Source organism: Hylobates moloch, unplaced genomic scaffold, assembly GCF_009828535.3.
Source record: "Hylobates moloch isolate HMO894 unplaced genomic scaffold, HMol_V3 SCAFFOLD_2, whole genome shotgun sequence".
NCBI lineage: Eukaryota > Metazoa > Chordata > Mammalia > Primates > Hylobatidae > Hylobates > Hylobates moloch.
This window is the reverse complement of record NW_026652277.1, coordinates 136241427-136257617: the sequence shown is the minus strand read 5'-3', so window position 1 is coordinate 136257617 and position 16191 is coordinate 136241427. Positions and strand designations below refer to the sequence as shown.

General features: G+C 36.9%; 2 protein-coding genes across 22 annotated transcripts in view; one reads left to right on the top strand and one right to left on the bottom strand.

Moving 5' to 3' along the window:
* CEP85L (centrosomal protein 85 like) overlaps positions 1-16191 on the top strand; it is a 217013-nt gene that overhangs the window by 159150 nt on the left and 41672 nt on the right. For all 6 annotated transcript variants that reach the window (XM_032157756.2, XM_058435518.1, XM_032157774.3 and 3 more), the window contains one exon: positions 5709-5826. In XM_032157756.2, the coding sequence (XP_032013647.1) occupies positions 5709-5826 (118 nt within the window). The remainder of the gene's footprint in view (positions 1-5708; positions 5827-16191) is intronic.
* The window catches only part of PLN (phospholamban), a 99209-nt gene that overhangs the window by 47964 nt on the left and 35054 nt on the right, over positions 1-16191 (bottom strand). For 13 of the 16 annotated variants that reach the window (XR_009212469.1, XR_009212476.1, XR_009212470.1 and 10 more), the window contains one exon: positions 8693-8735. The exons of 2 other annotated variants lie outside the window; for them this stretch is intronic. Coding sequence is in view for 6 of the 14 variants with exons in the window: in XM_058435522.1 (XP_058291505.1) it covers positions 8693-8735 (43 nt within the window). In the remaining 8 variants the exon portion in view is untranslated. Of the gene's footprint in view, positions 1-5889; positions 6110-8692; positions 8736-16191 lie in introns of all 16 variants that reach the window. One more of the 16 variants, XR_009212475.1, reaches the window with a different exon arrangement.

Genomic DNA, 16191 nt, shown 5'->3' with positions numbered 1-16191 from the left:
GAGTGAACAGGCAGCCTACAGAATGGGAGAAAATTTTTGCAATCTATCCATCTGACAAAGCGCTAATATCAAGAATCTACAAGAACTTAAATTTACAAGAAAAAAACAACCCCATCAAAAAGTGGGTGAAGGAGATGAACAGACACTTCTCAGAAGAAGACATTTATGCAGCCAACAAACATGAAAAAAAGCTTATCATCACTGGTCATTAGAGAAATGCAGATCAAAACCACAGTGAGATACCATCTAATGCCAGTTAGAATGGTGATCATTAAAAAGTCAGGAAACAACAGATGCTGGAGAGGATGTGGAGAGATAGAAACACTTTTACACTGTTGGTGGGAGTGTAAATTAGTTCAACCATTGTGGAAGACAGTGTGGCGATTCCTCAAGAATCTAGAACCAGAAATGCCATTTGACCCAGCAATCCCATTACTGGGTATATACCCAAAGGATTATAAATCATTCAACTCTAAAGACACATGCACATGTATGTTTATCGCAGCACTATTCACAATAGCAAAGACTTGGAACCAACCCAAATGCCCATCAATGATACGACTGGGTGAAGAAAATGTGGCACATATACACCATGGAATACTATGCCCAGCCATAAAAACGGATGGGTTCATGTCATTTGCAGGGACATGGATGAAGCTGGAAACCATCATTCTCAGCACACTAACACAGGAACAGAAAACCAGACACCGCATGTTCTCACTCATAAGTGGGAGTTGAACAATGAGAACACATTGACACAGGGAGAGGAATATCACACACCAGGGCCTGTCGGTGGTTGGGGGTCTCAGGGAGGGATAGCATTCGGAGAAATACCTAATGTAGATGATGGGTTGATGGGTGCAGCAAACCACCATGACACGTGTATACCTATGTAACATGCCTGCACGTTCTGCACATGTACCCCAGAGCTTAAAGTATAATAAAATAAAAAATAAATTTCCAAGTTCTTCTTTATCAATATCTTACAAATTTTAATTTGTTTGGTTTTCATTTTTGTTCACCTCAAAATACTTAGTTATCTTCTGATTTCGTCTTTGACCCTAAAGTTATTTACAATTATGTTACATTGTTTCCAAATATTTCAGGATTTTCTAGAATGCTGTCTGTAATTGTTTTCTGATTTAATTTCTCTGTGGTCCAAGAATATATTCTATATGAATTGAATTCTTTTAAGTTTGTTGGTGCTTGTTTCATGGCTCAGAAGATCATCTATTTTAATAAGTGTTTCATGTACCCTTGAAAAGGATGTGTATTCTGCTGCTTTTGTCTTTTGTGGGGAGTATTCTAGAAATTCCTTCTAGTACAAATCAGTTGATAGTGTTTTTGTCTTTTATATTCTCTTGATTTTCTGTCTACTTGTGCTATTAATGTCAATTATTGAGATCCAGGTGTTAAAATATCCAATTATAATTGTGGATGTATCTGTTTCTCTTCTGTTTTATCAGTTTTTTTGCTTCATGTATTTAGACGCTGTGCTCTTAGGCCCAAATGTCATGACGTCTTAATGAATTGATCCTTTTATTATTATTCAGTTATAATTTTTGTCCCTGGCAATATTCTCTGGTCTAACAATCTGTTTTGGCCTGGCCAGTTGGCGCACATCTGTAATTCCAACACCGAGAAGTTGAGGTGGGAAGATCACTTGAAGCCAGGAGTTTGAGACCAGCCTGGGCAACATAGTGAGATTTCACCTCTACAAAATTAAAAAAAAACAAAACAAACAAACAAAAAAACTTAGCTGGGCATAGTGGATCCGATATATAGTCCCAGCTATTTGGAAGGCTGAGACAGGAAGATGGCTTGAGCCCAAGAGTTCAAGGCTGTAGTGAGCTATAATCACACCACTGCCTTCCATCATGAGTGACAGAGTGACACCCTGTCTCTAAAATAGAAAAAAAAAAAAAAAAATCTGCTTCTACTAATATTAATATAGTTACTCTGGCTCTCTTTTGATTATTTTTAGCACTGGTTTTCCTCTTTTTACTTTATAACCGGTTTGTGTCCTTATGTTCAGAATGGTTTTCTTTCTTGTAGATAGTATATAGTTAGGTCCTACTTTATATCCATTCTGCCAATGTCTGCCTTTTGATTGGGAGTATCTAAACTATTTACATATTGTGATTATTGATATGGTCAAGTTTAAATCTCCTATATTGGTATTTGTTTTCTTTTTCTTTTTTCTTTTTTTGGAGACGGCGTCTTGCTCTGTCTCCCAGGCTGAAGTGCAATGGCACGATCTCGGCTCACTGCAACCTCTGCCTCTCAGGTTCAAGCCATTCTCCTGCCTCAGCCTCCCAGGTAGCTGGGACTACAGGCATGCATCACCATGACCAGCTAATTTTTGTATTTTTAGTGGAGATGGGGTTTCACCATGCTGGCCAGGCTGGTGTCGAACTCCAGACCTCAAGTGATCCATCTGCCTCAGCCTCCCAAAGTGCTAGGATTACAGATGTGAGCCACCACGCCTGGCATTGCTATTTGTTTTCTTATTGTTCCATCTGATCTTTGTTCCCCTTTGCCTTCTCTTGAATTATTTGAATATTTTTTACAATTCCTGTTATCTCTTTTATTGGCATATTAGCTATACCTCTATTGTTATAATGATTGCTTTAGAGTTTATAATATACTTTAAAGTATAGCAGTCTATCTTCAAGTAATACTATACTATTTTATGTATAATGTAAGAATCTTATAAAGCGTACTTCTATTTTTTTCTCTTCTAGCCTTTGAGCTATTTTGTCATACATTCTACATCTACAAAGGTTATACAACGTGGATATAAATTTTTTTTTGCCTTAAACAATTTATGATCTTTTAATGGATTTAAATAATAAGAAAAATATCTTATGTACTTATTTGCCCATGTGTTTATCATTTCTGGTATTCTTCTTTCTTTTGTGTAAATTCAGGTTTTCATCTGATATATTGTTCTTTTGCCTAAAGGTGTTCCTTTATCATTTTTTGTAGTTGAAGTCTGGGGTGATCAATTCTTTCAGCTTTTAAGTTTCCAAAAAAGATCTTTATTTAACCTTTAAAAAAATATTTTCTGTGGGTGAAGTATTATAGGTTAACAAGTTTTTTTTGTATGCTTTTTGTGTTTTCAAATTTTTTCTTAAGTCAAAAATTTTAGGTTGAGAGCTTTTAAATTTTAGTACTTAAAGTACTTCATTGTATTGATTGCATTATTTCAGTTGAGAAATTTGCCATCCTCTTCATCTTTGTCTCCTTGAATGGATTTATCTTTTTTCCCTCTGGCTCCTTTAAGATTTTATCACCGTAATCTATTTGATTTAGATGTACCTTAGCTTAGATTTCTTCATGTTACTTTTATTTGGGGTTCACTGGGCTTCCTGAACCTGTGGGTGTATAGTTCTCATCAGATTTGGTAAAATTTTGGCCTGTTTTACACAAATATTTTTTTCTGTCCCCTACTCCCACCCCCTGCCACCTTCTTTACCTCCTCTTTAGAGACTCCAGTTGTACATATATTTGGCCTCTTATAATCTCGCAGCTCACTGATACTATGAGCTTTTTTGTTTTATTTCTTTGTCCTTTTTTCTCTATGTGTTTCTTTTTAGTTTCTATTGCTGTTTTTAAATTCACTGTACTTTTGTGCTGTAATGTCTCATCTTTTAATCACCATTCAGTGTGTTGTTTGTCTTGTATGTCTCTACTTAATATGTTCGTTCATTCTTCTAACTTAAGCATATGAATAGTTATAATAATATAATAACTGATTTATTATCCTTGTCTGTTCTAACATCTCTGTCAGTTCTAGCTCACTTTCAGTTGATTGGATTTTCTTATTATTATGAGTTACATTTTTACTGCTTTTTTTGTACTCCCAATAATTTTTTGATGCCAGGCATTATGAATTTTAACTTGTTTTTGATGTTACATTTTTGTATTCCTGAACTTTATTCTGGGAAGCAGTTTTTGTACTTGCTTTTAAGTTTTGTTAGGTGGCATTAGAGCTGTTTTATCTAGGGTTATTTTTTCCCCACTGAGACAAGACTCATCTTACAAACCCTGGGTTTCTCAGCCTCAGCACTGTTGATCTTTTTTGGATCAGATAATTCACTGTTGAGGGCGGCTATCCTGTTCATTGTAGACATTTAGTAGCATCTCTGGCTTCTACTCACTAGATGCCAGTAACATTCTGCCCCAGTTGTGAAAATTGAAAATGTTTGTGGATGTTGCTAAATGTTAACTGGTTTCAAAACTGTCCCCAGTTGAGAATTGCTGATGCCCTGGGAATCATGAAGCTTTTTATTCTAGCAGTTGGGAATAGCCAGTAATTCCAAGGCACCCTGAAGCACTGTTCCCTGCAATATATTTTTGGTTGCCCTTCCACTCTACACACACCTTCAGTAGCTTCCTCATGCCTGTATTAATTAGTATTCAACCGAGTGCCCAAGGGTCATTGAGTACTGTGAACTAACTACAGCTGCCTTGGTTTCTCCAGATTCTCAGCTTTGTCTCTTCAATTCAAGGAGACCACCATTCCTGTGCTGGGGCTTGAAAACTCTCTCAGCAGGAAGTGTGGTCAGTCATAGGGTCCACCTCATTAGTTACCTATTTCTAAGAGATTACTGTTCTTAATTGCCTGATGGCCCAATGCCTTGAGAGTCTTCACTTCCTATATTTTATCTTTTTTAAAAAATTGTTTCAGGCATGAGGGCATAACTAGTCCCTGCCTGCTACTCCACCTTGGCTGGAAAAGGAAGGGTTTTTTTTTTCTTGTAAAGCTTTAAATTATTTGAAAAGTATTATATGACGAATCTCTCCTGACTTATCTCCTATTTAATGTTTTATATGTGGATTTTCTTAAAGGTTAGCAAATTTTAGAAATCATCCTGAGTACAACAAGGTCTTTTGATGCAACCTGAAACATGCAACTTACTTGTTCCAAAAGTTACTTGTAAGTAATTTTGGAAAACATCAAGCTATTTGTTTACTCATACTATCTTTATTATTCTTTAAAAGCTCTCCTTCAAAACTTCATTATGAGACTTATTAAATTTTTGAAGATGAGAGATACTGCATACAAAGCTCTTAGCATCATGCCTGGCACAAAACAGTTTTAAAATTTCTAAGCATATATGTTTACAGAAATTAAATAACTTGCTTAAAGCAAGCTATGAGTTGTTGAAGAAAGCAAGGTGTGACTGTTAGAATCTAAGAGGACACTTTGGGAGGCCGAGGCGGGCGGATCACGAGGTCAGGAGATCGAGACCACGGTGAAACCCCGTCTCTACTAAAAATACAAAAAAATTAGCCGGGCGTGGTGGCGGGCGCCTGTAGTCCCAGCTACTCGGAGAGGCTGAGGCAGGAGAATGGCGTGAACCCGGGAGGCGCAGCTTGCAGTGAGCCGAGATTGCGCCACTGCACTCCAGCCTGGGGGACAGAGCGAGACTCTGTCTCAAAAAAAAAAACAAAAAAAACAACAACAAAAAGAATCTAAGAGGAATATTCTACAAAAGACCACATTGTAGAAGTACTCTACAGTATAAATAAATTTTTACCTAATTCCACACATGGTATTTTGTTTTAAAAAGATTTTCTATTATGATTTTTTAAATTGATAATACTTTTAAATTCTTATGTAAAATTATTAAGCTCCTTAAGGTTCTTCTAACTATTAGAAAATTATTACTCATAATGTGACCTTAATTTACGTTTTGCAGGCAGAAGCAACAAATTACCCACCTGCATGAGAGGATAAGGGATAATGAATTACGGGCTCAACATGCCATGTTAGGACCTTATGTTAATTGTGAGGATTCTTATGTGGCTAGTTTGCAGGTAAGATTACAGAGGATTTTGTAGTTGTTTTAGTAGTAAAGCTTGTGTTAATAATATACTTACCTTGTAATATAAGGACATTTTAAATCAACTTAATAATGTATTCACATGATTTATATTTATTTATATGTGTGGTAAAAGGTGTCCAACTACAGCCTTCCATCTGTCCAGATTGCACACGCCTCTCCACACACATACAGGAACTACTGTTGTCAGTTTCTGGTGTATCCCTTCCAGAGTTGATGCATATCACAAGCAGATACAAATGTATTTTATCCTTCTTCTACATTTAAAAAAATATAAGAATATGTACATTATCTGGCACCTTGCTTTTTTAAAATGTTATATACAATTATATAAAACACAATGATTATTTCTCTATCATTACCTAGATAACACCCCTTTCCCTTGCTTTTGCAGTTACACGATTTTCCGTTTTATGGAGATAGCATAATTTATTCTACCTGCCCCCTACTCATCAAAATTTGAGTTGTTTTCAGTTTAGAGTTATTGTAACTGATGCTGTAAAGAATAACCTTTTATAAATACTGTTTTGCTCATATGCAACTATTCTTGTAAGTTACATTTCCAGAAGTGAAATTTCTAGGTGTTGAGTTTGTGATTTTTACTGATACTGTCAAATTGCTCTTTAGGAGAGCAGTGTATAAGAACCCTCACCGTCCCACTCCCCAACTCCCAGCCATGCTGACAGAGTGTGTTATCAAACTTGGATTTTTGCCCTTATAGTAGGTCTGTATAAAAGAAAGGGGAGCTTTATCTCCTTATGGTCATATGGTTTTAATATGTATTTCTCTTAAGAGTGATGTTATATTTCTTTTTATAAATTTAAGGACCCATTCACGTTTCTTTTCATATCCTTTGATCATTTTTTATGTTAGGTTTTAGGTTTTTGCTTATTGTTTTTTGGAACCCTTTATATATAAAGGAAATTAGCTTTTTGTCTATAATTTAATTCAAAAATAAATTTTCCAATTTTGTCATAATATTTTCTATTATTATTTCTTTTTCCTCTATGTATTTTTTTCTACCATGAAGTCTGATTCTAATGAGTATTTTATAAATGAATCTCACCTTTACAAATGAGCCTATTTAACCAAACAATGACATAACATCCACTGTGCTAAATTCTGATGTCACAAAAGTGAAAAATAGTTCCTGCTTTCATGGATCTCAAAACTTACAGAGGGAGAGACCATACAGGAAAACAAGCTTGTCTATTCCTTCTTAATTTATTTGCATTCACTGTAGTTAAGACAGTGTCTATGCCATATGAATAGAAATGTAAATGAGGTTCATTTTGCCTGTAAGGAGAGTATAGTCTAACTGGAACACAGATATAGAGTCTATGAGGACTGGAATGGCTACTTTCCTTAATTATTACTCAGTTTTTAAAAGAGCTTTCTTTAAAACTTGTTTTCATTTTTTTATATAAACTTTATATTGGTTTATTTCCCAAAGAAAAAGACTGTTGGTGTACTTATTGGGATCTAAAGTGAGACCTGATAACTTTGTGGTGGTATATACTTCTATTTGTGGCTGTTGTTGTTGTTCTCTTCATTAAGGCCTTTATTCCTAGATTTTAAGTTAAGTGGAATTGTTTCCTTCATTATATCTTCAAATGTGTTGTTTATAAATACTAGAGACATTGGTATATTAAAATCAGGAAATATTGATGAGAAAATAACTATCAGATTTTCTTGAGGCCAGAGGCATTTAACATAGAGACTCCAACTTGCGTTTTATACTTTAGTTATGAATACATCATGTTATAATTTGGTCTCATCTTGGACTTCTATCACATGATAGCAAGGCTTTATAGTGCAGTACTGAGAATAATGTACAGTTATTTGAAAATGGTATTTCTATACTATGGAAGTAGTGTATCTTGCTTTGGTAACAGCATTTTAGAAGAATTGTTCAATTTCTCTTTAACATTCTGTCGTTTGGAATAAAAGCTTTAATTATATAATTATCATATTACCGAAAGCATGTAAAAAATAGGTATCTGAAGGATGAAGCAAATGTTCTTTTGACACAGCATCAGGCCAGCAGAGGGCTCTCCAAGCCAGCGTGCAAGGACAAACAAAAATATTAGTATTTGGAAGGATATGTAAAAGGGTTGTTAAAAATATTAGTAGGATTTTGAAGTATGAGAAGAATTGAAATATTATTGAGAAATCTGATTTTAAAAGATGAGAGCAATTCATAAAAGAGAATACAAGGAAAATCTTAATACTAAATGGGCATGATAAATATATAAGGTAAACTTTTATCAGTGGATAGATACAGAGAGCCAGTAAAATGGTGAGGGTCAGAAGAAACAACAGAGTAATAAAATATGTCTTTAGCAAAGAGTTTTTTTAACCTTGGATCTTTGAATGATTTAATTTTTTATGCATAGCGTTTTGTATAGGTACATTTTTCTGATCCATAACATATTCATCCTAATTCTGTAGACACTAGACAAAGAGAATTATGCTTTTAATAATAATTATTGAAATTAATGTGTATTCTAGAGTTAATAAGTCAGTAAAATAAAAGTAACATTTTTAAATGAATTTATAGATGGAAAACATACGCTTAATAAGTAACTTCTATTTGCTTATTAAAAATTTGACTAACTTTACAATTAAGATGACCTTAGAAGTAGATATCACTCAGTCTCATAGGTAGAGAATGAGAACTATGTCTTTATTCTAAAATCCAAACTTTCTGGATAGTTCTAATGGTAGATTGGTAGAACCGAGGAGTAGTTTGTATTTCCATTTATACCTAAATTTCCATCTGTGGTTAACAGGCCTTCGTGGAATAAACCAAATATAAAGGACCCTTTTTCTTTACTTACATTGAAGAAGAAAGAGGTCTCTTCTTTCTGTATATATGTGTACCTTGGAAAGACCAACCAAATAATAGTTACTATTATTAAGTTTCATTGATGCATCATTTGTTTTCTTTCCATTTTATTCTTTTTCTTTCCATTTATATCATTTTTTTTCTGTTTTTTCTTCAACTGGTTTGTTTCTATCACCAAGTCTGTGCTAATGAACATTTAATAAAATGAGTCCCACCTTTACAAATGAGCCTCTTCAACAAAACATTAAACATCTAATGTGTTAAATTCTGGGAACACAAAAGCAAAGAATGGTTTCTGCCTTTATGGAACTTAAACCCTACAGAGAGAGTGTATCAAAAAATATATTTATCCATTTCCTTAAAAATTGTTTATCTTAACTATGGATAAGGTTCCATTTGTGCTGTAGCAATAGAAATGTGAATGAAGCTGGTTTTGCCCTCAATGAATGTGTAGTCTAATGGAGAACACAGACAACAGATAGTTGCAGTGTGTTGATTCGCACAGGGGTTATGTATGAAGTGCTGTGGGAACCCCAGCTAGGAACATAGCAGCTAGTCTTCCAAAGGTCTGGCCAGGCTTCCTGTAGGAAGTGATAATCTAGTTTGAGAACCTAATGAACTAAATGAATTGAGCCAGGTGAAGGGGGTGAAGGAATAGTGTTTTGAGGCATAGTGTATGGCATGTGGAGAAGCTTAAAGGAATGATGAGAAATATAATGCGTTTGGAAAACTACAAATTATTCTGTATGGATGAAATGTAATATGAGAGAAAGGTAGTGGTAGATATGTGGTTGAAGAGGTAAGCAAGGGCCAGGTGATATCAATGACCTGAGGTGTAAAGATTTGCTTAGGGCTGGCCCGGTTTATGCCTGCTGTGCTAATAAATTTATTAATAGTGCCATCTTTCACTCTCCAAAGTATCCTAGTTTGGTTACTCTGATGGCATAACAGAGATTGGATTTAAGGTAGATGTTATTGGAGGCAGGGAAACCAGTCAGGAAGCTGTCTCAATAGTCCAAAAGTTACGTGAACATTAGAATTTTATCTGTAGTGGTCAGAATGAGAAGACTGTTGATTAAACATCTGTATGACCAAGCCATGGTAAAATGGGCCAGATTTAATGACATATTTAATGTGGTGAGAGAATGATTGCCTAGTTTCAGATGGCAACAATTGATTGGTTTATAGAGATTACTATGTTAAGGATCTGTTTAGAGGAGAAAAATAGTTAAACTTACACATTGTAAATTTGGGGTTGAGTGAAGAATGAGGGTAATTATTTGTGGGTGCAAGTCTGAGCCAGAGATAAGAGATTTAGGTGTTGTCAGTCTAGGTGGGTGGTTATTAAAGCCTTGGGCATGATCAGGTATTCCAAGGGAGGGTTTGTGCAATGAGAGGAAAATGGGATCCACAACTGGAAACAGGGAACAGCAGCATTTTAGAAGGTAGCAGAAGAGCACAACTTATGAAGGAGCCTGAGGGAGTTGTTCTAGAAAGGAAAGCAAGCAAGGGTTTTTCCATAGAAAGGGAACAGTTGTATAAAAGTCAGAGAAGGCAGATAAAGGCTGAAAAGATGTTACTAAATGTAGAAATTAAAACATCTGGCCTCAGATTTTTCTTTTTCTATATGATTAAGTTCACATAGAGTTTCAACTACAGCTTGTCTTGCCACAAAACACATTTCTGTGGTGCAAATTTGCTCATACACAATTGGTAAATAGGAGAATGATGTCTGCTTAGTTTTCTAGATTGGTTCATAAGTGCTTTCCCCCACCAACTCCCCAGGCAAGGGGAGTTAGAATATGGTGAATAAAATTAAAATATTTGGCCAGGAAAGCAAAAGGCTTAGGGTTACCTACTACATTAGCAGCTTTTTCTTCTGCTAATAAGAAAATTGTAAAAGAGTACCTGCCCTTTGGGTGCTCTTCCTTGAGAGGTGCACTTCCTTCTTTACAGACTTTCAGTTCATGCCAGGTTATGTTCCCTCCTACTCCACCTGCACAGCAACCCCTATATCACAGAGTCTACCTATATCATCTGAACACCCACCAGACCTCTAATTAAAGTACTGCCAGCATTTTGACTGTGTGTGTATGTGGTTTTACAATATCACTGTGACCACCTGTTCAGACTGTCCAAGTTATCTCCTGAGTCACTGTTTTTGTTAGTGCACTAGTTAAAATTGCATCAGTTTGAATTGAGTGTTTTTAATCCTATTCGTTCCATATGCCCTATTATTTTTAGTGCATGATTTTCCAGGAATGTCTATATTGCATTATAGTAGAAGCACCTGTGTTAACTTTTTAAAAATTTATAAACTTTACTTTTTAGAGCAGTTTTACATTTACAAAATTGAATGGGAAGTACCAAGATTTCCCATATCCTCCATATCTTCACACGTGCACAACCTCCCCCACTATCAACGTTTTGTACCTTAGGGTACATTATTTATAATTAGTGAACCTATATTGACACACCATTAACACTCAAAAGCCTATGGTTTATATTAGGATCACTCGTGGTGTTGTGCATTCTAAGGGTTTTGACAAATTAGTAATGACACCGTTAGAGTGTCATGCAGAGTAGTTTCACTGCCCTAGAAATTTTCTGTGCTCTGCCTGTTCAACCCATTGGACCCCTAGCAACCACTGAACTTGTTATGGTCTCTATAGTTTTGCCTTTCCCAGAATGTTATGTAATTGGAATCATATAGTACATACTATTCAAATCATTTCTTTTTAAACTGGCTTCTTTCACTTAGTAGTATGCATTTAAGTTTCCTCTATCTTTTCATGGCTTGATAGTTCATTTTTCTTCATTACCGAATAATGTTCCGCTTTCCGGATATATCACAGTTTAGTGCATGATTTTCCAGTGGTTTTCCAGGAATGCATGTATTTGTATTATAGTAGAAGCATCTGTGTTAACTTTTTTTTTTTTTTTGTGAGTACAATGACGTGATCTCGGCTCACTGCAACCTCTGCCTCCCGGGTTCAAGCAATTCTCCTGCCTCAGCCTCCTGAGTAGCTGGGATTACAGGCGTGTGTCACCACACACAGCTAATTTTTGTATTTTTATTAGAGATAGGGTTTCAACATGTTGGCCAGGCTGGTCTCGAACTCCTGACCTCATGATCCGCCTGTCTTAGTCCCGCCAAAGTGCTGGGATTACAGGTGTGAGCCACCGCGCCTGGCCCCACCTGTGGTAACTTTTTAAAAATTTATGAACTTTATGTTTTAGAGCAGTTTTAGGCTCACTACAAAATTAAATGGGAAGTACCAAGATTTCCCACATCCTCCATATCTTCACACATGCACAGCCTTCACCTACTGAAGGGCATCTTGATAATTTCCAAGTTCTGGCAATTAAGAGTAAAGCTGCTGTAGTGATATAGGAAAAACCAAAGATGCATTTTTCCCACTCTACTCTCCACTCAGCACAGTACTTCTGACACCACATGTATGGTATTTGTTTCCCTACACACCAAGCAGTCAGTTCTGCATGTTCTTCAGCAGACACCATCTGGGTGTCTGTCTTCTAATTTAATCCTGACACTGTATGTGTAGAGATAGTGTCAGAACCCACAGATTGAGGACTCACTACCACAAAACTGCCCTCCACTTCAGATGCCAATTTCAAGTCCCAAATGCTTCTTACCAACTGGCTATAAATCAGAGTTCACATAACCCCCTCCCTGGGTTTGATTAACTTGCTGGAACTCAGAAGCATTTTACTTACACTTAACCCATTTATTATAAAGGATATTAGAAAAGATACAGATGAACAGCCAGATTGAAGAGATGCATAGGGGAAGGTATGAGATAAGGAATGCAGAGATTCTATGCCATCTCCAGGGGTGCCACCCTTCAGGAGGGAATTTCCACATATTCAGCTATATAGAAGTTCTGTAGACCTAGTATTATTATTTTTTTTAAATGTAAGCTTCATTATGTAGGTATGATTTATTTTTTCTTTTTTTGAGACAGAGTCTCTCTCTGTTGCCGAGGCTGGAGTGCAGTGATGCGGTTTCGGCTCACTGCAACCTCCGCATCCTGGGTTCAAGCGATTTTCCTGCCTCAGCCTCCTGAGTAGCTGGGACAACAGGCATAAACCACCACACCCAGCTAATTTTTGTATTTTTAGTGAGAGGCAGGGTTTCACTAGGTTGGCCAGGCCGATCTCGAACTACTGGCCTCAAGTGATCCGCCTGCCTCGGCCACCCAAACTGCTGTGATTAGAAACGTGAGCTACCGCGCCCAGCCTGTTATTTGTACATTTTGGGTAACAGGTTTTTGTTTGTTTGTTTGTTTTTAGATCAGATGTGTCTTTTACAAATATTTCTCCTGGTCTGTGGCTTGTTTTCTCATTCTCCTGCCATTGTTTTTTGGAGGGAAAAAGTTTTTAATTTTAATGAAGTCCAGCTTATCAGTTCATCCTTTCATGGATTCAGCATTGATGTTATATCTAAAAAGTCATTGCCATAGCCAAGTTCATCTAGATTTTCTACTTTTTTTTTTTTTTTTTTTGGAGTTTTACAGTTTTGTGTTTTAGGTCTGTGATCCATTTTGAATTAATTTTTGTAAAAAATATAAGGTCTGTGTCTAGATTCTTTTTTTTTCTTTGCATGTGGATGTCCAGTTGTTCAGCACCATTTGTTCAAAGGGCTGTTTTTTCCCCTGTATTGCATCTGCTCCCTTGTTAAAGATCAGTTGACTATATTTATGTGTCCTATTTCTGGACTCTCTATTTTGTTGCATTGATTAATTTTATATTTTATCACTAATACCACATTGTTTTGATTACTGTAGCCTTATTATAAGTTTTGAAGTTGGGTAGTGTCAGTACTCCAACTTTGTTCTTTTCCTTTTTTTGTGATAGATATTCTGGGTCTTTTGCCTCTCCATATAAACTTAGAATCAGTTCATTGAATCTACTAAGTAATATGCTAGGATTTTGGTTGGGGTTGTGTTGAATCTGTAGATCAAATTGGAAAGAACCAACATGTTCACAATATTGAGTCTTTCTATCCATGAACATGGAATAGCTATTCATTTATTTAGTTCTTCTTAGAACATTTTTAGAAGAATTTTATAGTTGTCTTCATATAGATCTTGAACATATGCTGTTAGATTTATACCCATCTTATTTTTTGGTTGCTAATCTAGATGGTAGTGAATTTTTAATTTTTATATTCCACTTGTTCATTGTTGACATACTGAAAAATGATGACTTTTGTGTGTTAACCTTGTATCCTGTAACCTTGCTATAATTAGTTCCAGGAAGGTGTTTTTTGTTTGTTTTCACTGTTTCGAAGTTTAATTAAAAACACAATTTACAAATATTTGATACCTTGTGAAAGTGTTTTTAAGTTAAGAATGGAAAAGTATGTACATAATACATAATCAAATACCAGGTGGCCTCAACTCCCACTAGGTCCACCCAGTGTCTTTTTAGGTTCTTCAAGATCTTATGTTAAATCTACAAAGTTGTTTTCTGTGACGGGGGAAGGAATGGAAATCCCCATTGCTTTTCGAACTCCATATGTGCTTACGATATCACCTGGAGTTACTTGTTGTGCAAGTTCTTTTAAGATTATTGGTCACCTGTTCAGCAAGATGCATTTCTTTGTATGAGGGATCCAAGAGACATCATATTGGGAAGGGGTCAGGTGTTCAAATGCTCATTGTGGGCTTCCTGGAGCTCCCTGAGCAATTTGTTGGTCTCGTCAAGTTTCTTCTGGAATACTTCAGCGTCTTCAAGAGTCAAAAACTTCAACTGGAGCGCCAAAGTTTGTTACTGCTTTGAGTGCCACGAGCCTATCTTGAGTATTAAAGTCCAAACGTCCTGCTGGTTCTACTTCTGTAATCTCCATTTGTTTTGCTGTGTGAAGTGTCCCAGTATGGCCTTCATCTTCAGGTAATATCTCCAACTCTTATAGGGCCCTGGAATCCCCTCCTTTTGTTAAAACATCCAGCAAACTATCTGTCATAACATATGGATAATCTTGGCATAAGGCTAGAAACTCATGGTTGCTGAAATTGCTTGGAAGATCAGTCTTCCCCCATAGGTTGCATAGATTAAATCTGAATTATCCTTGCTGATATTTGTAAACGTGGAGTCATAATGCAGTACATAAGAACTCTAGGGTCCATAATTCAAATATAACCCTGGAGTTACTTTGTTCCTTTTATCCTCTTTGAACCCCTGCAGAGTATTCACTCCAGACTGAAGTCTTCCAGTTGTCATTGCCAGTCTCACAGGGCAGTATCCTGGCTCTCCTACAGTGGGATCCACAGGATGGAGAAGTCCCAGTCTTCTTGTTCCGTCTGGTTTTCTTCTTTCAACTTCCCACTGACTGTTAACAAGCCACGTGGTCAGCTTTCCTCCAGATTCATTCACGATGCAGTCAAGCTGCTCCTACTGTCTCTCCAAATTACTGCTTTTAAACTTAAAAGCATATCTTTGTCTTTCTTTTTATTTTCTTTGCTGGGACTCTTGAAGGCTTGTGCTTCGGCATCTCCAGAGTCCTCTCTCTCCCTCTCAGCCAGCAGCCTCCATCCTCCCCACTCTGTGAGATGTCTGTTCTGTCTTTCTGCTTTCAAGTTTTTTGCAAAGTAGCCATGAAGTCTATGCTCTGCTTCAGGCTCTGAATTTTTCCTGGCTAAAAATTTTCATCTCTGAGTGTAACAGCTTCTTTGCAGCTTTATAATAAGTGGTCTCTGGTTTGTTGTAAATCATGGCATTAGTCCATATTGGTTTGAAGTTATCCATTAGTTCTTCATTGTTCTTGATCTTTTCTTTGGTGTTGCTGAGATCTATTGGGTGTTTAATGGTGATGGGGTAGCCAGGAGCAATAAAATCACAGAAAATGAAAAGAGCACTTGGATCTTTTCTCTGCAGTTGTCTCATCAGTTGATTCATGCTCTCAGGCTCCAGCTGGGTCTCATGGGCTGTCTTCTCAAGAGGGGCCTTGTGCTACCCGGTGCACATGCTAGCCCCCTGCATTGACGCACGGGGTTTGGTAGGCCCCGCTCCTACCCTCCAGCTCACCTGGCCTAGACCAGAAGCGGCATTCCAAGGCCTGGGCCTGGCATGGGAGGTGGTCACCAGGGCCTGGTCAGACATGGGCAAGGAGCACAAGTCAGAGAAGCACCTCTACAAAGAGTATGTGGAAAAGCCCTTGAAGCTGGTCCTCAAAGTAGGAGGGAAAGCAGTTACTGAGCTCTCCACGGGCAGTTTGGAGCACGGCTCCAGCCTCTTCAGAGACAAAAACAATCATGACAAACACAAGGACAGAAAGTGGAAAAAAAGAAAGAAAGGAGAGAAGCCAGTTCCAGGGGAAGAAAAGGGGAGAAAACAGAGAATTGAGGAGGACAAAAATAAGCAAGATCAAGACCATGTGGAGAATGAGGCAGAAAAAGACTTCCAGTGTCATGCCCCTATGAGATTAGACTTGCCTCCTGAGAAGCCTCTCACAAGCTGTTTATCCAA